The sequence below is a fragment of the Salvelinus alpinus genome, chromosome 11 (assembly GCF_045679555.1).
Source record: "Salvelinus alpinus chromosome 11, SLU_Salpinus.1, whole genome shotgun sequence".
NCBI classification, from domain to species: domain Eukaryota; kingdom Metazoa; phylum Chordata; class Actinopteri; order Salmoniformes; family Salmonidae; genus Salvelinus; species Salvelinus alpinus.
The window spans coordinates 41,245,372-41,269,814 of NC_092096.1; the positions used below are offsets into that span (position 1 = coordinate 41,245,372).

The 24,443-nt window shown below is 42.3% G+C and overlaps 1 protein-coding gene across 2 annotated transcripts in view; it reads left to right on the forward strand.

The window, feature by feature from the left end:
- LOC139534173 (myoD family inhibitor domain-containing protein-like) overlaps positions 1-17,902 on the forward strand; it is a 34,799-nt gene extending 16,897 nt beyond the window's left edge. The window contains exons 4-5 of one of the 2 annotated variants that reach the window (XM_071333033.1): positions 1,505-1,807; positions 16,583-17,902. In XM_071333033.1, coding sequence (XP_071189134.1) covers positions 1,505-1,807; positions 16,583-16,764 — 485 coding nt within the window. In that variant the 3' untranslated portion in view covers positions 16,765-17,902. Of the gene's footprint in view, positions 1-1,504; positions 1,808-7,687; positions 10,445-16,582 lie in introns of those variants that run through there. The other variant, XM_071333032.1, reaches the window with a different exon arrangement.
- Positions 17,903-24,443: the final 6,541 nt, after the last annotated feature.

A 24,443-nucleotide genomic window follows, 5' to 3' on the forward strand; every position in this document is an offset into this window, starting at 1 on the left:
GCTGATTCTGAATTCCACTGTTAAAATGTGTCTTATTACAGAATAGATTGTTGATGTTCACTATATAAGAACAAAGTTGATATCTCACAAGTTACATGTGGATATTTGCTTAAGAAAATAAGCAATTGTTGAATCTTCTTGTAAGCCATCCATAGTTTACTAACAATGTCACGTAAAAAGCTGTCAAATCCATCAACCTGGGTTTAAGTCGGAGCATAATGAATTCTCCTTTGTGCCAACCAGTTGTCTAATTCAAATTGCATAGAAATCTGATCCCAAAAGTCTATATTTGTTTATAGAGGCGGCGTGCGGACCACTGTACGAGGAGACAAAGCAGTGTCTGTTTTTAATTGCATTGTTTTACATCTACATTCTCGTCAGAGAGGTCTCCCTGGGTGCTGAGAGTGTGTTGTAAAAAAGAGGTGGGCTAGAACTCGATTTTCCTTTCTCTTGTTAACAATAATTGCACTAGTTGGTGAGCAGACAGGAAAGAAAGAACGAAAGAACAGGCGTATGCAGATCGCTGTTTGGCACATCCACTTTGACTTGGAGAAGTTCAGGTACAGTAGTAGCACTCTACAAATCAACACTACATCGTGTGGCTGTCACCAACAAAGTTCCCCTGTGAGCGTCGTATTGCCGTACGGGCCGCCGCTTGTACAGCACTCGCACCCTAAAATGCAGAGTTAGTGAAAAAGAAAAAAAAGAGATGAATAATTCAACAGAGATCAATAAGTCACCGTGCTGCTACTTCTCTCTCCTTTCTGATGCAGATGGAAGGTAATGCAGGAGTTATCTCCCTGTAGAGCTGGATGTGCAGGAGTCTCTTCCCCTTCTTCCTCTGGAAATGTCACCGCTCCCTTTATTTTATCAGATGGCACGACATTCATTCGTTCGGTGGTTGACTCTTCATGGCTGGCTGCTGCCTGTCACACGTGGAGCGACTGTAAGAATGTAAAGAGCCAGAGCTTTGAGAATGGGGAAGGGAAATCACTACTCTACTGTAGCAGGGGCAGGAATGCAGCATCAGTCTTTCTCTTAACTCACCTGGGTGCTTCTCCAAGAAAATGCTTGTTCACTCACTGTTCACCTACAGGGATACCGTACTGTGTGATCATTTGGCTGTGTGAGGGTTGTAATCCTCTTCTTCAGTTCTCCTTTATTTGTTAAGGTTCCATGATGGCAGTACAAAAAAAGGACAGTTATTGAAGGTTTAGCCTCGATTCCCGTATCTGTTCTGATGGTATCAAACAAGAAATCTTGAGGGTTACAAAAAAAGTGATCTTAAGTGACTTATTTGATACTTGTCATGAGCACCCAACATAACAAAGACAGTCAGTACCTTGAACGTTCTAAACATCCTTCTCATACCCAGAATCTAGCTGTAAAACCTTAGTAGAGAATAAATGGCATGTTCTCAGTCAAACATGCTGAAAGCACAATAAGTGCTCTCTAACTGAAAAGAGAGGAGTGTGACATTTTAAAAATAACTTTTCCCATCCAGCTCAACCTCAGCCGCTGCCCCAGCCAACCGCCTCTGCGCAGGGAGAGCCCGACGAGGGAGAAGATGCTGCTTCTGACAGGAGTCAAAATGGCCACCAATCCTCCACCGGCCTGAGTAACGGCAATGGAATCCGCCGGCAATGTTCCTGTGGGGCGGAGCAGCACAGGAAGCAGCACCCATCGCCCGGCGTCTCCCAGAAGATGCAGAGCCAACTTCGTTCCAGCCTGTCGGTCAACAGCGACAGCAGCAGACGGAGTAAGGGAAGCTCCACCGGATCTCACAAGCCTGGGACGTTACCAGAGGGTGAGTTATAAGTACTGGGCGCCGACTGTACACACACATACTCTGTCTTATATAGAACACACTCTCTCACTAGGAGGTAAGTACTGTGCTCCAACTTAAGGTCATTAGAGTCACTCACAGACTAATAATCACACAATGAACACACATCCCTCATCTGCTTGGCTTGACTTTCCGCTAGCACTTCATCAACACCTTTAGTGCAGGTCTTCCACCATTAACATTCCATTTGTCGAGAGGACAGAATAGACAGTCAAAAATGGACAGATTCTCTCGGTTCTCTTATTTTAATGATGAAAGCGTACTTTCATTTGGTCAAGACCTGCTTCCTATGGCTTTATTTTCCTCAACAACAACCGAAAGGATGTATTTTAGAATTCAGGGGGAGCCATCGTTTTCTCAGGTGTTGTGCGGAGGTGAGTGCAGTAATGAAGGTGATTGGTGTTCTGAATGACTAATGGTCAGTAAGGTGTGACCTTCTAATGAGGCTGAGCCGCCCAGGGTGCCTGCCAAGTGTCATCCCTCCTTCCATACCTCCCTCCCTCCCCTCTGCATGGGTCTATGTCTGTCCTCCAGTCTCCAGCCTTACTGTGGCTCCTCATTAACATTGGCTCCGTCTGTCTGGGATTCACACACGCGTCCTCTTTTTACCTTGTAACAGCTGTCTGCTATCTGTTATCTGCTATCCATTATCTGACCTGCCTGCTGCTCCCTGCTTATCATCGCCTCGTCTCTGACTCCGCTCGCTTTGTCTTTTACTTTGTCTTATAGAGGAAGAGGGAGAAAAAATAAGATATGATTAGTGTGAAATATGTATTACAGTGAGCTCTAAAAGTATTGGGACAGTGACACATTTTTTATTATGTTGGCTCTGTACTCCAGCACTCTGGATTTCAAATGATATAATGGCTGGGGTTAAAGTGCAGACTGCCAGCTTTAATTTGAGGGTATTTTCGTCCATATTTGGTGAACCGTTTAGAAATTACAGCACTTTTTGTGCAGGGGACCAAAAGTATTGGGACAAAATTCAGCTATGTGTATTAAAGTAGTCAAAAGTTTAGTATTTGGTCCCATATTCATAGCATGCAATGATTACATCAAGCTTGTGACTCCTACAGACTTGCTTGATGCATTTGCTGTTTGTTTTGGTTGTGTTTCAGATTGTTTTGTGCCCAATAGAAATTAATGGTAAATAATGTATTTTGTTATTTTGGAGTCACTTTTATTGTAAATAAGACTATGATGTTTCTAAACATGTCTTCATTAGTGTGGAGGTTACCATGATTATGGATAGTCCAGAATGATACCCTCAAATGAAAGTTGAGTCTGCACTTTAACCTCATAGTCATTGTATAGTTTCAAATCCAAAGTGCTGGAGTACAGAGCCAAAACAACAAAATACTTTTGGAGCTCACTGTAAAGTGTGTTTTTATATGAATTGGGGAATTTGAGATTGTTTGTCTTCACCAAGGTTAAGCTATTTGAAATATGCAGCAGATTGATGGTAGGGCTAAGGCTAACAAGTTATAGAGTTCCCTATAAATAAAAGGTATGATACAAGTTAAATATTCACCAATGATGTATTCCACAGGCGTCATGTTTTTCTTCCACGTCTTAATTGGCAAAGAAAAATAGCAGCAACAGTTCAATAAGTCTCATTACAGCTTTTGTGTTGGTTATTTTTCGACTTGTGTTTTCTAAATCAATATGTTCACACTCAAGTATTTATTTCCCGGCGGAAAACTGCAAGCTGTTGTGTTTTAATGTTTACATGGATTACCATAATCTGTTTGCCTGTGAAATTAGCTACTAAACAGCCCCTATGAACACTAGAAGAATAAAGCTCCACTGGAAGAGAACCTAGCTCAGGGGATTCTAGAGCAGAGCATTCTTGGCACATGTTCTCTGGCACTGAAATGAAGCTGTGATAACAGTTCTGTATACGCTACTGACTGAAGAGTCGTTTACCGCTCGTCTTTTAGTCAGGCTGGGGTTCGGTTGGGGCCTTTTGTGGTTTTTATTTGTTGTATAATCAATTATGATTTGAGCTCCTTTTTAAGGCACATTCAATACTTTTTAAGGCCTTTGTGGTGACTAATTTGGAATGCTTTCTTTGCGCCAACTTCACATCTTGGTTTGTCTGTATATTTCCCGTAGCCACAAGTTTGACCCTCATTCATGCATTATGGACTTGCACTCTAAAGACTACTGCATGGGGTGGGCCTCTCCTCTCAATCGCTATCTCTCACCCTCCCTCTCTCCCTCCCTGTGCCTGGCAGGCAGCTAGGCAGTATACTGGCCCTTCACCCAACAGTCTCTCTTCATTTGAATGTTTTCGCTTGGCTCGATGGTGTGCACCCATTCCAGCTTGTTTTATGTCATGCTGCTCCCTTTGGAGTTTTTTCCAGATGTCTCAAACTATTTCCTCTGAGGCACTCGCCGCTGTTTTTGGCCCTCCAAAATCTGGGCATCTTCGCCGCGGCCTGACATTAAACATGAACGCTCTCTCACTGTGTGTGTCAATTTGTGCCGTATTTTTCTTTGTGGTAGGAGAGATGTCTGGCGTTCTTGTGTACATGACCCAGCCCCCCTCGCCCCCTTCTGTAAGGTTTTCACTAATCGCTGCTGTTGAATTATACATCCAAGTGAATCGCTAACTAAGATGCCCCAACTGCTTGATGCTATGGACATTATTTAGATCATTTTGTATCAGAACATAGTGTACTGTGCTGGTACTAGCTTAATTATCGTAAAGCGTCTTTCAAGGTTTTAGATGCTTTGAGGTTTCATCATTTGACATTGGCAAAGTTCTGCTCTTCGCTTTCTCTAGTAGTACAGAGTTTTAAGTTCTAGAATACGGTGCACAATAATTATATGAATGTTTTTTTCAATAACAATCATCGTTTCAAATGCGGAAATATGATACATTTGTTCTAAAGTGTCTCCGTTGTAGTTTCCTATGATAATCAGCGTTCAAACATCTTGGGGAACCCGCTTGTATCGCTTCATGTTGGCATTCTCTGATTTGTGTCCGATACAGCGCTACTGGTCAAGCTTTATGGCCTGCCTGTGTGAGGGAACGGGAAGAAAACCAACTTTGATTAATCAAATGAGCATTCAGCGTTCCTCAGCCCGTCCCATCCTTTCCTCTTTTCCTTCTCCTTCCCTTCCTGCTCTCTTCCTCAAACCCAGTCAAAAAGGAACCCCGTCTTTCTGACAGGCTGAGAACGTCTGATGAAAGTTATGCAAAGACACTGTTTGTACTGGCATTTTTCTATCCATATCCATGTCTTGCATCTCCAAAGCTCTGCTGGGCCTTGACTACAGTGTGGGTAGAGGTGCATGCTCTGGCCGGAGGGTGTGGTGTAGAGGTCGACCGATTAATCGGAATGGCCAATTTAATTAGGGACGATTTTTCACATTTTCATAGCAATCGATAATCTGCATTTTTGGACGCAGAGTATGGCCGATTGTATTGCAATCCACAAGGAGACTGCATGGTAGGCTGACCACCTGTTACGCGAGTGCAGGCAGCAAGGAGCCATGGTAAGTTGCTAGCTAGCGTTACACTTATCTTATAAAAAAAACTATCAATCTTAATATAATCACTAGTTAACTACACATGGTTGATGATATTGCTAGTTTAACTAGCTTGTCCTGCGTTGCGTATAATCAATGCGGTGCCTGAAATTGTGTCACTTCCCTTGCGTTCAGTGTAAGCAGAGTCCGGGTATATGCAGCAGTTTGGGCCGCCTGGCTCGTTGCGCACTGTGTGAAGACCATTTCTTCCTAACAAAGACTGTAATTAATTTGCCAGAATTTTACATAATTATGACATAACATTGAAGGTTGTGCAATGTAACAGCAATATTTAGACTTAGGGTTGCCACCCGTTCGATAAAATACGGAACGGTTCTGTATTTCACTGAAAGAATAAACGTTTGGTTTTCGAAATGATAATTTCCGGATTTGACCATATTAATGACCTAACGCTCGTATTTCTGTGTGTTTATTATATTATAACTAAGTCTATGATTTTATATTTGATAGAGCAGTCTGACTGAGCTGTGGTAGGCAGCAGCAGGCTCAAGCATTCATTCAAACCGCACTGTCCTCCGTTTTCCAGCAGCTTTTCGCAATGCTTGAAGCACAGCTCTGTTTATGACTTCAAGCCTATCAACGCCCGAGATTAGGCTGGCAATACTATAGTGCCTATAAGAACATCCAATAGTCAAAGGTCTATGAAATACAAATGGTATAGAGAGAAGTAGTCCTATAATAACTACAACCTAAAACTTTTTAACTGGGAATATTGAAGACTCATGTTAAAAGGAACCACCAACTTTCATATGTTCTCATGTTCTGAGCAAGGAACTTAAACGTTTAGCTTTTTTACATGGCACATATTGCACTTTTGCTTTCTTCTCCAACACTTTGTTTTTGCATTATTTAAACCAAAACGAACGTGTTTCATTATTTATTTGAGATTAAATTGATTTGATTTATGTATTATATTAAGTTAAAATAAGTACTCATTGTTCATTCAGTATTGTTGTAATTGTCATTATTACAAATATATATGTAGAAATTGGCCGATTTTAATCGGTATCGGCTTTTTTTGGTCCTCCAATAATCTGCGTTGAAAAGTCATAATCGGTCGACCTCTAGTGTGGTGGGGAGAACCTTCACGGCTCCTTGCATGGTCCAGAAAACGGCATGGCAGAGGAGATCTGTGATTTAGTACCCATGACTTATTACAAAGATGTCTATCTATTCATTTCAACTAACATTGTTTAAAATGCTTGCATGTGCTTTTGATTATTTTAATTCTACCTGTTCTTTACTTATTTATTGTTTTGCCTAAATCTGTCCATCTGTCTTAAAAAACTTTTTTAATTTTAATTTTATTTTATTTTTTTACTGTGTACCACCTGACTTTCATGTAACGGATGTTAGTGCATGACATCACTTACATTCCGTAAAATGTTTTAACACCACAGAACAAAAAAACGTAATAATAAATTCCATAAAATAAAACAGCTGTCTTATTGGTGAAATAGAGAAGAGGGTTCTCCATCCGTTCATTGGAAAACAACAGTGATTTGGCGTCATGCTCCCCAGACACGTTAAAAGGTCTACAGAGGTTAAATGTTAATCAGTGACGAGAGAAACGGCAGCATTAGCACAACAATTTGCCAGGGAGAAGAATTCGGACTTTGCTAATCAGCTTTACGTAATCAAGTCTGTGCATTTGCATGATAATGCCCCAATTATTTAGAAAGCTGCTAATCAAAACCCAAAAGTGGAATTCAGTCCCTTTGGAATTTTCCCTGATTCCATTTGGCTCTCCTTCCTCCTCCCTGCTTAGTCTGCAACTTCTACTCAGCTTACACTCTCTCTTATGCACCTGAATACACGCACACACACACACACACACACACACACACACAGTTTTATCCATGGAGATACAATATTCTACTATTGAATATACTACTGTTGTTCCAGTTCATTCTGTGGTTTCATCTGTTTTGTCAGTCAATAGTGATAGTCTTATCTTTACTTATTTACTGTAAGGACGTTATCATACTGTACGTGTCAAAGTAATTGGCCAGTCTGATTTGTGACTGTATAACTGCCTGAGCCCTGCTCAAGGCTTCTGATTACAAAAGACCAGGGATTAACTCGCTCTGTTCCAGGCAGGGGTTTTAATCAGATTTTTTCCCCCCATTGGCTTTTAAGACTTTTGTTCTTGTTTTCGGTTTGTTTTCTTTGTATTTGATCATGCTTTGTGTGGTTTTCTGTGTTTTTCATCCATCCTTCATCCTTTTTCATCATCCTTCATCCTCCACCCGTCTCTATGGACATGGTGTGTGTTGGACCCAGACTGCTGTGTCCACTGCATCCTGGCCTGTCTGTTCTGTGAGTTCCTGACCCTGTGCAACATGGTGGTGGCCCAGGCTAGCTGTGGCACCTGCACCTCGGAGACCTGCTGCTGCTGCTGCTGCGCTGAGGACATGGGAGACGACTGCAACTGCCCCTGCGACGACATGGACTGTGGCATCATGGACGCCTGCTGCGAGTCCTCTGACTGCCTGGAGATCTGCATGGAGTGCTGCGGCATCTGCTTCCCCACATAGGAAGGACCATGATGGGGATGGGATTGGGAATGTTGGCCGTAGTGCTACTGCTACCTGTACTTTACGCTCCAGCAGAGAGGGAAGGAGAGCGGAAAAGTGTGTGTGTGTGCTAATTAGGTGTGTGTGTTAGCATAGGTGTGTACAAGTGCGTGCCTTCGATAAGCCCACACAGAGAGATCTATTCATCTACACTGGGCCTCTCTGCCAAAATGGCCAAGCAGGGGCCAAAAATAGTTTTATAAATGCTTTTGTTACGTACCACAAGTATAACCATGCTATATGAACACTTTTTTATTTACCAAAGTGTGTGTTTAATGTTGACCAATATGTTAATCATCTCTTTAAAAAGTATTATCTTAGATGCCTTATTGGATAGGAAGATCATCTCTATCATTTCAGGAATACTGTCCGACTGACATCTTTGCCTTGAAAGTTTTCTTCTTTTTCACTACCAAAATGTCAATTCCTGACACTAAACCAAAGGAATACATGTTTTACCTTGATATTTAGCAGCCTTTTAGTGTGTTTAGTCAGTACTGTATGACACTGTAATAACTTTGATGTTTTTGGGATGTGTTTTTCCTACTCGTATTAATAACCCTTCAATTAGAGGTATAAGAACTACGAGACACACATTCGTGAACAATGTGTAACAACAGAACAGCCGTAGTTATAGTCCATATCTACTGTAGTTTGCAAAACGATACGTATTGAAACGCTTCATGTAAAGAAATATTGGAAAGCTTCATGTAAAGAAAGTTTGAAGATCAGCACTAAATCGGGTAGATTAGTGTATACCTTTTCTGTTTAACAATGTATTTAATCCAGATATCAGTTTTTGGTCTGTAACATTTATATTATGTAAATAATGTACGTGCTTTGTAGGGCACATTTTAGTTGTCTTTCGGATTCAAGTGTGCTTGAGTTACAAAACTGCACAAATGGAGCTCCATTATGTATAACCAATGCTAATCTCGGACACCCACAACTAAAATCTCTGTTGCTTGTCGTCGCATCCCAGTGTCTTTTGGCAGATGTTACGGAACCATTTCTGTTACGTAGTCTGTCCACGAGAGACTTCTGCTAATACCAAAATATCTACCTGTATCAACAAATCTCTTTTGGGAAAAATTGATGGATGACATGCAGGGTTAACTATAGGGTTAACATGGCGTTCAAGGACATCTGGGTTGTCAGGCTTTGGAGTATGCTGCCATTGCTGTTATTAGATCAGAGGAGATTTTGATTTAGGCCTACCGTCAGCAGTTCACTCCAGATATGAGTAGTATTATTCTTGTCTGATTGTTGGCCTGATATAACTAATGATTAATGCACATTTGAGTTATACTGTAGCGTGTGCCCTCACGCAATGTTAAAGCCATATTGTTGGAAATAATGGTTTTAGTCTATCCTGAAGACTCTCACCATGGTTTTCACCTGTCAGTCTTTCAAGCCGTGAATTTACTGGATATACATTGGAATACTGGCTTCCTGGAATATACAAGCGATAAGAAATTTTTCCGACTGGTGAATTGCGCAACATTGTATCATTGTCATAACATTTTGTTCCCTACAATCATTGTTTTATATTGTTGTCAATCAATTATTTGCTCAGTCTTACACTCCACTTTGATTACATACTGTACGGTACGACTGTTAGTTGTGATGTTATTTAGCATGTATTTGGGATACTGCCTCAGTATTACTTGTTCAAATGCACTCTTTAGTAACAGAAAGTGATAAGGAATTAAAACATGGCTGACCCTGTTTGCCATAAGCGGCTTTTGGATTACAAGTGAATGACTCGCAACACAATAAGGAAATATTCTGGACTGTCAGATTCAGAGGAGAAGGGAATCCTAAACTAATGCACAACATTTTTTCCCCAGCAGATTTTTTCTCTTCTTAATTCTGTGTATCAAGTTGAGTTTGGTGAATCATTTTCTCATTCTCAAAGATTTGCTTTGATGTTGTTTTAGTGATACTTAACACAGGGACTCATTAGTGTGTTGCTTTTCTAAATGCTAATGTTCCTTCACTTCACACCATCAAAGATAATGTGCTGTCAAATCTTAGGCCTGCTTCTCTAATGGTGGATTGTCATTATGTTTAAAGGAGTTGGAAGGACACCTCCGCAGCAGATAGTGTTCCGTCGCACTCTGTATGAAACTAAGCCGCAGACCTCTTAACATTCGTATGATTAACTAACACGGTCTTTCTCTGGATATTTTCTTCTGGATATACAGGCCTATGAACAGGAACAACACTATAGATAATGTGAAGACATAGTATTTCCATGTATTTATCTTTTTCTCTCTAACTGTAGTATGTTTTTATATTCTGTCCACTAGTTGTGTATATGATATACTGTACCGTCTTCACCTTTTCCATCTTCTAGAATACCTCTTTTCACTGCATTTAGCATACAACACAGTTTGTAGGTTGTTGTACATTAATTCAGAATCATGTCTGAAATAATAAAAAATATAAAAGTAAGTATGAACATTGTAAATTTACTTTTTATCGCTTGTCTTCAGATTTGCTATGAGTCATTTTGTAACAATTCCTGGCATGGAAGCAGATCCTTTGGCGCTTTAGCCAACTGTTTTGGCACTCCTTGTCATGCCATACATAGCATTGGCATGAGATTAACAGGATGAACACATGGCTAAAGCACAAAACGATCTGCTCGTAAGCTACCAGTATGTAATACATACAGTGCATTTAGACACCTTCACTTTTTAACATTTTGTTACTTTACAGCCTTATTCTAAAATGGATTAAATGTTTTTCCTCATCAATCTACACACACTACCCCATAATGATTGAAATCATTCCAGATGAAATCTCGCGTCTTGTGACGGCCGGCCGCCCAACAACCTGCCCGCTTGACCCTATCCCCTCCTCTCTTCTCCAGACCATTTCCGGAGACCTTCTCCCTTACCTCACCTCGCTCATCAACTCATCCTTGACCGCTGGCTACGTCCCTTCCGTCTTCAAGAGAGCGAGAGTTGCACCCCTTCTGAAAAAACCTACACTCGATCCCTCCGATGTCAACAACTACAGACCAGTATCCCTTCTTTCTTTTCTCTCCAAAACTCTTGAACGTGCCGTCCTTGGCCAGCTCTCCTGCTATCTCTCTCAGAATGACCTTCTTGATCCAAATCAGTCAGGTTTCAAGACTAGTCATTCAACTGAGACTGCTCTTCTCTGTGTCACGGAGGCGCTCCGCACTGCTAAAGCTAACTCTCTCTCCTCTGCTCTCATCCTTCTAGACTTATCGGCTGCCTTTGATACTGTGAACCATCAGATCCTCCTCTCCACCCTCTCCGAGCTGGGCATCTCCGGCGCGGCCCACGCTTGGATTGCGTCCTACCTGACAGGTCGCTCCTACCAGGTGGCGTGGCGAGAATCTGTCTCCGCACCACGTGCTCTCACCACTGGTGTCCCCCAGGGCTCTGTTCTAGGCCCTCTCCTATTCTCGCTATACACCAAGTCACTTGGCTCTGTCATATCCTCACATGGTCTCTCCTATCATTGCTATGCAGACGACACACAATTAATCTTCTCCTTTCCCCCCTCTGATAACCAGGTGGTGAATCGCATCTCTGCATGTCTGGCAGACATATCAGTGTGGATGACGGATCACCACCTCAAGCTGAACCTCGGCAAGACGGAGCTGCTCTTCCTCCCGGGGAAGGACTGCCCGTTCCATGATCTCGCCATCACGGTTGACAACTCCATTGTGTCCTCCTCCCAGAGTGCTAAGAACCTTGGCGTGATCCTGGACAACACCCTGTCGTTCTCAACTAACATCAAGGCGGTGACCCGTTCCTGTAGGTTCATGCTCTACAACATTCGCAGAGTACGACCCTGCCTCACGCAGGAAGCGGCGCAGGTCCTAATCCAGGCACTTGTCATCTCCCGTCTGGATTACTGCAACTCGCTGTTGGCTGGGCTCCCTGCCTGTGCCATTAAACCCCTACAACTCATCCAGAACGCCGCAGCCCGTCTGGTGTTCAACTTTCCCAAGTTCTCTCACGTCACCCCGCTCCTCCGCTCTCTCCACTGGCTTCCAGTTGAAGCTCGCATCCGCTACAAGACCATGGTGCTTGCCTACGGAGCTGTGAGGGGAACGGCACCTCCGTACCTTCAGGCTCTGATCAGGCCCTACACCCAAACAAGGGCACTGCGTTCATCCACCTCTGGCCTGCTCGCCTCCCTACCTCTGAGGAAGTACAGTTCCCGCTCAGCCCAGTCAAAACTGTTCGCTGCTCTGGCACCCCAATGGTGGAACAAACTCCCTCACGACGCCAGGTCAGCGGAGTCAATCACCACCTTCCGGAGACACCTGAAACCCCACCTCTTTAAGGAATACCTAGGATAGGATAAAGTAATCCTTCTAACCCCCCCCCCCTTAAAAGAGTTAGATGCACTATTGTAAAGTGGTTGTTCCACTGGATATCATAAGGTGAATGCACCAATTTGTAAGTCGCTCTGGATAAGAGCGTCTGCTAAATGACTTAAATGTTAAATGTTAAATGTTAATGACAAAGCGAAAACAGGTTTTTAGAATTTTTTGCAAATGTATTCAAAATAAAAAAACACCTTATTTACGTAAGTATTCAGACCCTTTGCTATGAGACTCTCAATTGAGCTCAGGTGCATCCTGTTTCCATTATCATCCTTGATGTTTCTACAACTTGATTAGAGTTCACCTATGGTCAATTCAATTGATTGGACATGATTTGGAAGGGCACACACCAGTCTATATAAGGTCCCACAGTTTACAGTGCATGTCAGAGCAAAAACCAAGCCGTGAGGTCGAAGGCATTGTCCGTAAAGCTCCGAGACAGGATTGTGTTGTCACAGAAATGTATGCAGAATTGAAGGTCCCCAAGACTACATTGGCCTCCATTATTAAATGAAAGGACTTTGGAACCACCAAGACGACTCCTAGAGCTGACCGCCTGGCCAAACTGAGCAATTGGGGGAGAAGGCCCTTGGTCAGGGAGGTGACCAAGAACCCAATGGTCACTGACAGAGCTCCAGAGTTCCTGTCAGTGGGTGAACCTTCCAGAAGGACAACCATATCTGCAGCATTCCACCAAGTAGGCCTTTATGGTAGAGTGGCCAGAAGGAAGCCTCACTAAAAGGCACCATCCCTAAGGTGAAGCATGGTGGTGGCAGCATCATGCTGTGGGGATGTTTTTCAGCAGCAGGGACTGGGAGACTAGTCAGGATAGAGGCAAAGATGAACAGAGCAAAGTACAGAGATCCTTGATGAAAACCTGCTTCAGAGCGCTCAGGACCTCAGACTGGGGCGAAGGTTCACCTTCCAACAGGACAATGATTCTAAGCACACAGCCAAGACAACGCAGGAGTGACTTTGGGACAAGTCTCAATGTCCTTGAGTGGCCGAGCCAAAGCCCAGACTTGAACCCGATTGAACATCTCTGCAGAGACCTGAAAATAGCTGTGCAGCGACGCTCCCCGTCCAACCTGACAGAGCTTGAGAGGATCTACAGAGAAGAATGGGAAAATCCCCAAATACAGGTGTACCAACTTGTAGCGTCATATCCAAGAAGACTCGAGGCTGTAATCGCTGCCAAAGGTGCTTCAAGAAAGTACTGAGTAAAGGGTCTGAATACTTATGTAAATGTGGTGTTTCATTTTTAAAATGCATTTGCATAAAAAACTTTTTTTGTCATTTTGTGGTATTGTGTGTAGATTGAGGAAAAATACAATTTAATCCATTTTAGAATATGGCTGTAACTTAATGTGGGAAAAGTCAAGGTGTCTTTCCAATTGCACTATATGGCATATGTACATCCTTTTTTGGTGGGCAGCAGTCAATGTGTGGGGGTCTCTTTGTGTGTGCTCTCTTTGACCAACTCTATTAGCTGGTGTACTGTAATTGTACTGTCTGCTTTCCAAAATACTTATGAATTGGCAGGTGCTATAATCCCTCAAATTGCATATTAGAATATTTGTTTAATCAATGTATAGTGTAACAAATGACACCGGTGTGTAATGTGGGGGGTCAGTAGTATGACTACAGCACTGACCAGAGAACCTATGATACACTGCCTGTTACGCTACCGTCCTTTTTCATCTTCACCACAATTCATCACTCATAGACAATAGGTCGTCTATGTAGTACGGCTCAGTGTGGCTCCCCTCTGCTCTACTCTCTATTAGAGAGCCTCTCACGTCGACGCAGCGGAGGGTACACGGAAACACGGCCACCAACACTCGGCGAGGTCAGCAGGGACCATGGAGAGCAATGCCCTGACCTTTGACTGACAACCTCCTGTTAACCTCTCAATTAACCCCCGCGCCTAGCCCACCTGGCGATTGGGTGATGATGGCTGCAAGCTAACAGAGATAGGGAGGATCCTTCCCTTTTGTCATTTTCTGCCTGGATACACTCTGCCCAGGAAATTACCATCTTATTTCACTAATGCATTGTAAAATATTGTCCCCGGCCCCCGAAACGCCTTTCCTTTCTCTATAATCACATAGGAGTTCTTTCACTCTTTTTTTTTCTCTTTCTCTTTTTTGAGAGGAAAATATGTGAAAACCCCAGGTGTGTAAGTGTGCGATGACCTTTTCACAAAGTCACCCACCTTTCCCGTCCTTTTAATCAGTCCCCCTCTGTTCCTGGCTGTGTGAGTGCCTGTAATGTCACAATTAAGACACATCCATTGTTTCTGTTTTCGGTCTTGAAATTTGGTGCTTCTTGGACCTGGGGTCATCTCTCAATATTAAATAAGTCAAAGTGCCTTACCACCCCTCCTTTCTCTTCCTCTCTCTCTTGCGCTGTCTCCTTTCTCTCTTCTTTCTGGGTGGGATGGAATTGTCACTCAGAAAATGAATGTCTGCTGCCCTTAGCCATGAGAACAAATTTATACTGTCACTTTTTATTGCATAAAGGGATGGGGCTTTTAATGGTGTTTAGTTGCCTCATTTTCACATTAGAGGTAGGCTTCAGTCACATATTGATAATATTAACCATACTGATAATTATAACTAATACAAGTAATTTGATAGGAACAAGAGGGTGGTTGCATTACATGGCAATTTGCCGCATAGGACCGTGTCTTCCAAATGGTCCAGTTATAGTACTCTTCATTATGTTTAGCGTTAGTGTGTTTGTGCTTTTGTACTGCTGTCCTTTCAGCCCGTGCGAATTAAACCTCGTTACCTAGAACAGAGACGCAGCATGTTTGGTAAAAAGACACATCTCATGTTCCATTTCACTTATGAAGCTTGGGTATTTTTTTATTCTCCGCCATGGCTAGGAACACCATGCAGCCCAGTGATGCACCTGCTCCGAACATCACATGTGATGATGCATAATGCAAGCAACGTCCTTTCTTCTCAGAGCCTGTGTCAAAGTTTGAAGGACTCCCGCTATTTGGGCTTGTAGCGCGGTATAAAAATAATATGAGGCAGATCTTTCGGAGGGGGTAAGCAAGATGGAGGGGGGAAAAAAGAATGGAGTTCAAGTCATGTCACTCTAAATTAATCTCCTCAGGTACTGGCCCCATTAGGGTTCACACACGGGCCCGGTTTACTATGCAAATGGGGTCATTACCTGGAGAAGTTAATTGACTCTGACACAGGGCCAGAACGGTGAAACCACGTGATGTTTATTTGCTTGTTATGAAAATGCTTGAGAATATGGCTTGAGTCTGCACACATGAAAATTATATTGATGAAAATATTGTGGAGAAGTCGCGTTAAAGGGATGTTTGAGATTAGAAAGTTTGCCGTTTTTTTATTATCATTTTGATGGATGATTATTTATAAAAAAAATGGCTAGATATCTGAACCTTTTTTAATATAGTAGCGATTTGATGTATGTGCATTTAATGATGTAATTTATATTTATATTTAACATTAAATATTCCACCATCATCTCACACAGGATATCACTGTCATACTTTACAAACAAATGTATTATCTTTTACAAAAATGCAATTTTTCTAAACCACAGTTAACTACAAAACAGACACCCAGGAATTAAATGTAAATGGTTAGATTTGTATTCTTTTTTTTTAATTTTGCGCAGCAATGTGTCGTTCCACTCATACCCTAAATATTTGAAGACCCCCTTCACTAAAGCTTTGCTGCTGTACGAGGGCATCTCACTGTGCTTAATCTTTCTGTTACCTGGAGGCGCTGAAGACAACAAGCGCCATGCGCTTACAAAGATCACGAGCTGAGCCCAAAACCTGCCAGATGAATGGGGAGCAGAGGTTCAAAGTTTCTGCCACTTGACTCTGTGAAGTGGGGACTGACAACACCTGCCTGAGAGATTGAAATGAAGGAAAGAAAGCAAGGAGGGATGGAAGGAAATAGGGTAGACACATTGAGATGTTTTCAAATAATTTCCGCTCGATTGCACAAAGTGCCCCCCACCCGTTACAGCCTTCTAGCCCCCCACCCCACCCTCTGTGGGTTGTATCTGTAAGTAAGCATGCATGTAAATGGACCATTTGTGTCAAGACCTGTCAGCTTGTTTCCTTTGTTTGGGGGGTGTTTAAGACTGGTGGGCTGCAGGCTCAGGCCTCTGCACTGCAAGTGAGACATCATACTAAAGTTGTACACTTTCAACTTTTTTTCCTTTCCAAAGGTAATGGACCGTGGGAGAGGCAAATTGAGAAGGACGTGTGGAACAGAACTGCCTGTTTGTTTGCTTGTACACGGTCCTTGAACTATAAATTAGATGTCACCATTGTTACCTGTCATTTACTGATGTGGATGTGTTGTATTTTCTCCCCGGGTCGCTGGTTTGATTTTTTTGCTCTTACATGACTTAAATGAACGGCTCCAACTGGCCTCCAGTCATCTCGTTGGGATTGACAGTTTGGAACGCTGAGTGCTTGCTTCATTATACTCAGGTTATTTACAACCAGGTAATGCTGCCATGCTTGTCAAAGGTACGTAACTAACTAATGCAGACACTAATATCAGATATGTACAGTGCGGTATCCCTCAGGGCAGTTGCCTTGGGCCGTCACTGTTCTCTCTTTTTACAAATGACACCTGTAAAACGTAAATTAAACGCAGTCTCAAATAGCTGCCAGTTACTTTCTAATAGCCCGGTATTGGCCCACGTTTGAGGTAATAAATGACTGTTTTAAATAAACACTGGGTTTAAATTAATTGTTTACGATGTTACCATGAAATGGTTACAAAGTTTGTTTGATTTGTTACATTAAATCATTCAGTAATGGCAGCAATAATCAGTTTTTCTTGCCAGTGAGAAACTGCTAGCCATTGGCTGCTAACAGCTGAGAACTGCTAGCCCACTGGCAAGCACAAAAACAGTCAACTGGGGAGTACAGACCCCTAGAAATCATCAGATCGCCCTCTAGTGGCGAAAGTAAGAACTTAAATGCACAGTCAAAGATGTCAGGTCAGCAGCATACCACCCTGCATCCCACAGCTGGCTTTCCTCTGAAGGTAAGCAGGGTAGGTCCTGGTCGGTACCTTGATGGGAGACCAGGAAGTGGTGTTGGGGGGCCATTGTCCTTTGTAAGGTGCCATCTTTCGGATGGGACGTTAAACGGGTGTCCTGACACTCTGTGGTCACTAACAATCCCATGGCACGTAACATAAGAGTAGGGATGTTAACCCCGGTGTCCTGGCTAAATTCCCAATCTAGCCCTCATACCATAATGGCCACCTAAGCTTCCCCCTCTCTGCTGTAAATATGCCCCAGGTTGTTGCTGTAAATTAATGTGTTTTCAGTGAATTTACCTGGTAAAATAAAAATGCTGGAATTCAACAATGAACTATGCAAATAAGCAAAAGCTTTGTGCATTAAGGAAATAGACGCCTGGCTTAAATAGAAGCCTGTCTCTAAGCGCCTGTTGTGTTCAATGATTTAAGCAAATCCATGTCTTGGCTATTAATGGAAGTTTTACAGTAATGTATGCTACTGATTGCACACTCTACACATCAGCACCTACAGCCAGTGAATTCATTGAGACTCTTAGCAAGGAGGTACAGTCCGTGTCCAAATGGGTAATGAACAATAAACTGGTCTTAAATACATCTAAAACCAAAAGCATTGTATTTGGTTCAATGCATTCTCTTAGACCTAAACCTCACCTGGAGTTGTGAGTAAAGGGTGTGACCATTGAACAAGTTGAAGAAGCTGAACTTTTTTTGCAAATGTGTAAATAAATATAGACTTTGGCAAACTCCAAGCAGGCTGTCATGTGCCTTTTACTGAGGAGTGGCTTCCATCTGGCCACTCAACCATAAATGCCTGATTGGTAGAGTGCTACAGAGATGGTTGGCCTTCTGGAAGGTTCTCCCATCTCCACAGAGGACCTCTAGAGCTCTGTCAGAGCCATTGGGTTCTTGGTCACCTCCCTGACCAAGTCCCTTCTCCCCCGATTGCTCAGTTTGGCTCTAGGAAGAGTCTTGGTGGTTCCAAATTTCTTCCATTTAAGAATGATGGAGGCCACTGTGTTCTTGGGGACCTTCAATGCAGCAGACATTTTTGGTACCTTCCACAGATCTGTGCCTCGAAACAATCCTGTCTCTGAGATCTACGGACAATTTCTTAGACCTCATGGCTTGGTTTTTTGTTCTGACATGCACTGTCAACTGTGGGCACCTTAATATATACAGGTGTGTGCCTTTCCAAATCATGTCCAAACAATAGAATTTACCACAGGTGAACTCTAATCAAGTTGTAGAAATATCTCATGGATGATCAATGGAAACAGGATGCACTTGAGTTCAATTTCGAGTCTCATAGCAAAGGGTCTGAATACTTATGACTAAGGTATTTCTGGTTTTGCTTTGTCATTATGCGGTATTGTGTGTAGATTGCTGAGGATTTACAAAAAGTAATCTGGCGGATTCCAGGAGAACGCTACCTGCTCCAATGCATAGTGCCAACTGTAAAGTTTGGTGGAGGAGAAATAATGGTCTTGGGGTGTTTTTCATGGTTCGAGCTAGGCCCCTTAGTTCCAGTGAAGAGAAATTGTAACGCTACAGCATACAATGACATTCTATACGATTCTGTGCTTCCAACTTTGTGGCAACAGGGGAAGGCACTTTCCTGTTTCATGACAATGCCCTCGTGTACAAAGCGAGGTCCATACAAAAATGGTTTGTCGAAAGGTGTGGAAGAAGTTGACTGGCCTGCACAGAGCCCCGACTTCAACCCCATCGAACACCTTTGGGATGAATTGGAACGCCGACTGCGAGCAAGGCCTAATCGCCCAACATCAGTGCCCGACCTCACTAATGCTCTTGTGGCTGAATGGAAGCAAGTCCCGGCAGCAATGTTCCAACATCTAGTGGAAAGCCTTCTCGGAAGAGTGGAGGAATGTTATAGCAGCAAAGGAGGGACAAACTCCATATTAATGCCTATGATTTTGGAATGAGGTGTCCACATACTTTTGGTCATGTAGTGTATGCATATTGTGTAAAATTTAAAATAAAATAAAATAGTTTCTCTTGGTGTCCTTCCAATATAGAACTCGTATTTTATTTTTTATTTTGAATTTAATATCTTACGATGTTCTTGTCTATAACTCTTCTGTACTTTGTCATGTATGTTTTATGTGGACCCGAGGAAAAGTAGCTGCTCCGTGCGCAGTAGCTAATGGGGAGCCTAATAAACTAAACTAAACACAGACAATGGCTTCTTTTTAAGATTGTTCTTAAAAATACAATCTTCACTTTATTACGTAGCCTATTCAGATCACGCATTACTTTGCTCACGTTTTTATTCAATAGTAAACAGGCAGAATGTAGAAATAATTAACGTTCATGTTACTATGTAGGTTCTACAAAGAATCTACATAGTAACATGAATGTTAGTTTTATATGGGAGAAGACATAATTATCACTATGCAACAATGCTATCAGGCTTTTAGAATCCTGACAGGAGGTGGAACATCATATCTAATGGTGTGTAATAACAAAAACTTTTGTGTGTGCTTGCGTAGATACACACCAGGCTGGCGTTAACCCCCCCGAATAAGCCCAGCGGAGCGACTATACACAGGCTGGTAGTTAAGAGAGCGTAGTTTACCTCCTTCCATGCAGAAAAAAACATGGGCGGATGGATAGAAGGTCTTAATACTACCAGCTCTGTGCTGCTATAGGACTCAAATTTCCGCTTGGAGCAGCCCTCTTCGCATTGAGTTAACATGACTGACAAGTGAAGTCTCATATACACAGAGGAAAGCACACACACACACACACAGCAATGTGGCTGCACATTCAGAAAGGCAGTACAGAGATGAATAAATGCCTATTATGGTTTTAGTTGAGATTCATTGATAATTGATCAATCGGCGTATACCTATTGAGTCGTTTCATATAGCACTTTTAACAATGTGTTTCTAGTCTTTCAGTCTCGCTGTAACACAGATACCACCTACTGTAGGCACACAGGTAGTATTCTATACCTGAGACTCTTGCTCAACTCACAGATGCATCGCCTTGATGTGTTTGTTTCCTTGTCAACCTCTTAATTGTCTCATCCGAAGTCAACCAGTACATCTCTGTTTACATCCTTGTTTACCAACCATTCAGTAACAACCTGTCACTGTTACACACAATGGCTTTGTTTGTGATGGTGAAGTCAGCCCCATAATCTGAAGAAGGAATCTGCAGGTTTCATGCATGTGTAACCTAGGGGAATAATAATATGTAAGAAACTTTGCAGGTGTATGTGTATCGAAACACCTGCTGCCTTCACACTTGGGACAGACCTTTTTGTCACAACATACTTGATGAATATATACAGTGTTCTATGGCCCCCATTAGTAGTACTGCATCATAATTATGTTAATGTGAACTCTGTGACCCAGCCTCTTGTTTGATTGTTTGTCAGTGCTCTGCAAGCGTTAAAACTAGTTTCTACGTTAAGATACTTCAAATATTGGTCTTTCATGCCGTCATCTCTTTTTCAACTGTGTATTTTATCATCTGTTAATCAGTACCTCATCTTAAAGTATTCTATATGTTTGCTGTAAAGTCCTGACCCTTCAAAACAAACCAGTTAGTTTAAAACCTGGTGCATGCTTCTTTTAGACAAAAAGCTGCAGCTGCGGAGACCGTATTGTGGGGCGGAGAAGGTTTCAGATATGTTCCAGGTGATGAAGTGTTGATATCTGCCCTTAAAGAAGTTGTGCCCTTAAAGAAGATGTGCCCTGTGGACATTCACACAAATGTGTGTCTTTCTCCCCTTTTTTCCCTCACCCCATCCTTCAAAATTCAAACGCACATAACAAAGAGAAATTTTCCTCATGTCTGCCTGGCAAGAATATTCATGATTCGACTTCCAGGTTAAAAATGTATATTCAAATTTGCCTACATTAGAGCATGTGTGGTTGTTAATAAATTAACACGTGGCAGAAATAATTCAGTTTTAGCGTGATGCTCCCCGACGCAAGCTGTCAGCTGTCGCATTGTTCCGGATTGAACGTGATGCTGAGGCGGCAACACAGTGCAGTGAACTGTGATGTTTTAGTGTACCTAACTCTTAACTCTCAGGGCTCAGTCTTTCTGACAGACATACACCCACTGAACTGTGATGTTTTAGTGTACCTTACTGTTAACTCTCGGGGCACTCTGCCTCAACTCCTGCCTTTTTGCATTAAGAATTGCTTAAGAAGGTATGAGGGTGTAATATTCCCTTTTCTCTGAATGTTCTTATGAATGCTTCTGTCTGGTTACAAACATAGCATCCCACAGCCTTGTTTATGCACAAGCTATGCCTTTATGCAAAGCAAAATACTTTTGGATAAGCATCTGCAGCTGAGATTTGTCGCCAGTCCAGAGATATGTTTGTGTGTTCCTTAATGTTACAAGCGTTAATTTCAGCAATTAGAAGAGTCAACGCATAGTGAACAGTAAGAGCTGGGTGTTTTTCCTCATCGGTTGCTGTGGCAGCCACACTAAGCCCCTGATTGTAGGAGGCTTTAACATCTTGACGTGCCAGCATGGTGTGACGCATGGCACTTCTCTTCTACATCTCCTCGCTTTCTCCCGTCCCAAAGATTTACATAGTGGAATCCAGGGACTGGCACCGTGTGACAATCTGTTTGTGTAGCTCTAGGTGCAAGATGTGTTAGATGTCAAGTGATTCACTGTAAGTTTTTAATAAGCAGCATTTGTTCAATCTCCTGTTTAAACACTCCTCTTGCCTTAGCGACGTATCCTTAAAGACTATGGCCCTATCTTTTAATTAACTCTCTGGCTAATGTGCCACTTAATTGACTAATCAGGAGATTTTGTTTTCTCTAATTTACTTGAAAACTATCTCTGGTTAAGCTTTTTAATATCTGCATGGCGGGAACGGATACTTACCGGTGCCTCTCCAAAGGGGAAGGCCTACTGTAGCAGGGGGAAAACAAAGTACAGTTAATTCCTTATCAAACTTCTGACACAGACCGCTAACAAGGCCTAGGTGTGATTCTTGGGCATCTTTTCTTAAATGCCTGTGCAGTTTTTAATAATGTTCTATGCAGTGCTTGAGATTCTTGATATTGCACTGTTGTGGTTTTGTCAAAATCTGATATACAGTAGTAAGCCATACAGTTCCTTGTTGGATTGCATTTAAATGTTTTTATTATAGTTTTTATTGTTTCCTTTTACGATATAACATCAATGCAATTGAATTACATTTGGCATTAAACAATAACTTGACAGACATGAATATACAGAGCACCTGGAAAGCACCCAGACTCCCCGCCCCCCTGCTCCCCGCCACGCCACAGCCCCACTCCAAGACGGATCAAATAAAAAACAACCTAATCCATTCAAGAACAAGTCTGCAACGCAACAAAATGCGGAAAAAGTCAGGGGACGTGAACACCCCCCAAACGGCACCGCACACACAAAGATAGAAAAGGAAACAAACTTTCAATTTTTCACCCACAATCCCCCCTCCCCCATAACAACTATTATAACAAAAGGAAACATGTTTTTTTTATTATATATATATATAAAAAATCCCTACCCCTACCAGTTATCTACGTATGTCTGTAGTCTATCAGGCCATAGATTGCATTTTTCTGAGGTAGAAGTGTATTCTCTGTGGCCGGTAGTGAAACAAAAGGCTAATTCAGTAGTAACTTTTTCCAGGGGTGTTGCCAACATTCTCTGAGAACATTACCCGGCAACCTGTGATTCCATTTAACGTTCCAGTGAGGTGTATGTTTTTATTTACTTGATGCTTTCTGAAGTGGTAAAAATGTTTTGTCCTGAAAGACCTGTAACATTTTGCCCTAATATGTTTTGATTTCTGAATGTTTTTTTGTCGGTTTGAAATATTATGGGATGGCAGGTAGCCAAGTGGTTAGAGCATTGGACTAGTAACCGAAAGGTTGCAAGATCAAATCCCCGAGCTGACAAGGTAAAAATCTGTCGTCCTGCCCCTGAACAAGGCAGTTAACCCACTGTTCCTAGGCCGTCATTGAAAATAAGAATTTGTTCTTAACTTACTTGCCTAGTTAAATAAAAGTCAAATAATTTAAAAAAATGTGTTTACACTTTGTTGATATTCTTCTTCACCTTTTAAAGTGCTTGACATGTTCCCCTTTTATTGGCATATTTCTACTGTATTATACAGCAGCTGGTAAAAATACCAATGACAGATTCCTGCGGACAGCAGGATTGTCGAGAGGCCCGTGAGAGAGCGAGACAGTCTCCTTTTATAGAGGAAATGTAGGTCCGGCTTAGTGTCATGTTGCGACATGCAAAGGTTGTGATTCAATGGAAAAGTGGCGTCACTGTTGTTTGATAGGATAGCAGAATGGAAAGGCCTGTAAACAATGACTCATCCTGCTGCTGCTAGCTGGGGAAGGAAGGAAGATCTCCTGTCTGTGCTGCTGCAGCCTCCAGTCCTCACACAGAGTACAGGAGAGCAAAGCCAGGCCACACAAAGACAATCAGGACTCTGTTTACAAGGCTCCGTCACCCAGGGGATTGAGCTGTCTCTTTCACACACATACACAGACGCACATACACACACACATTCACATTAACACACTTTCATACACTGACAGTGGCGTCGTTAGGCCTGGGATTTTCGGGGCTGAATCCCCGGATGTTTTGATGGCCCAATAATTATTGTAGTTATTTTTATTTCAGGCTGTATGTCTGATGCAAGCTTCCATACCTGCACATCACTTGCACAATGCAGTATTTACACTGGATGAAAATATAAACGCAACATGTAAAGGGTTGGTTTCATGAGAGGAAGTAAAAGATCCCAGAAATGTTCCATATGCACAAAATGCTAATTTCTAAAAACAAAATGGCACAAAAGTGATTACATCCCTGTTAGTGAGCATTATAGGATAATATGTCCACCTGACAGGTGTGGCATATCAAGAAGCTGATTAAACAGCATGATCATTACACAATTGCACCTCGTGCTGGGGACAATAAAGGCCATTCTAAAATGTCCAATTTGTCACATCACAATGCCGCAGATGTCTCAAGTTTTGAGG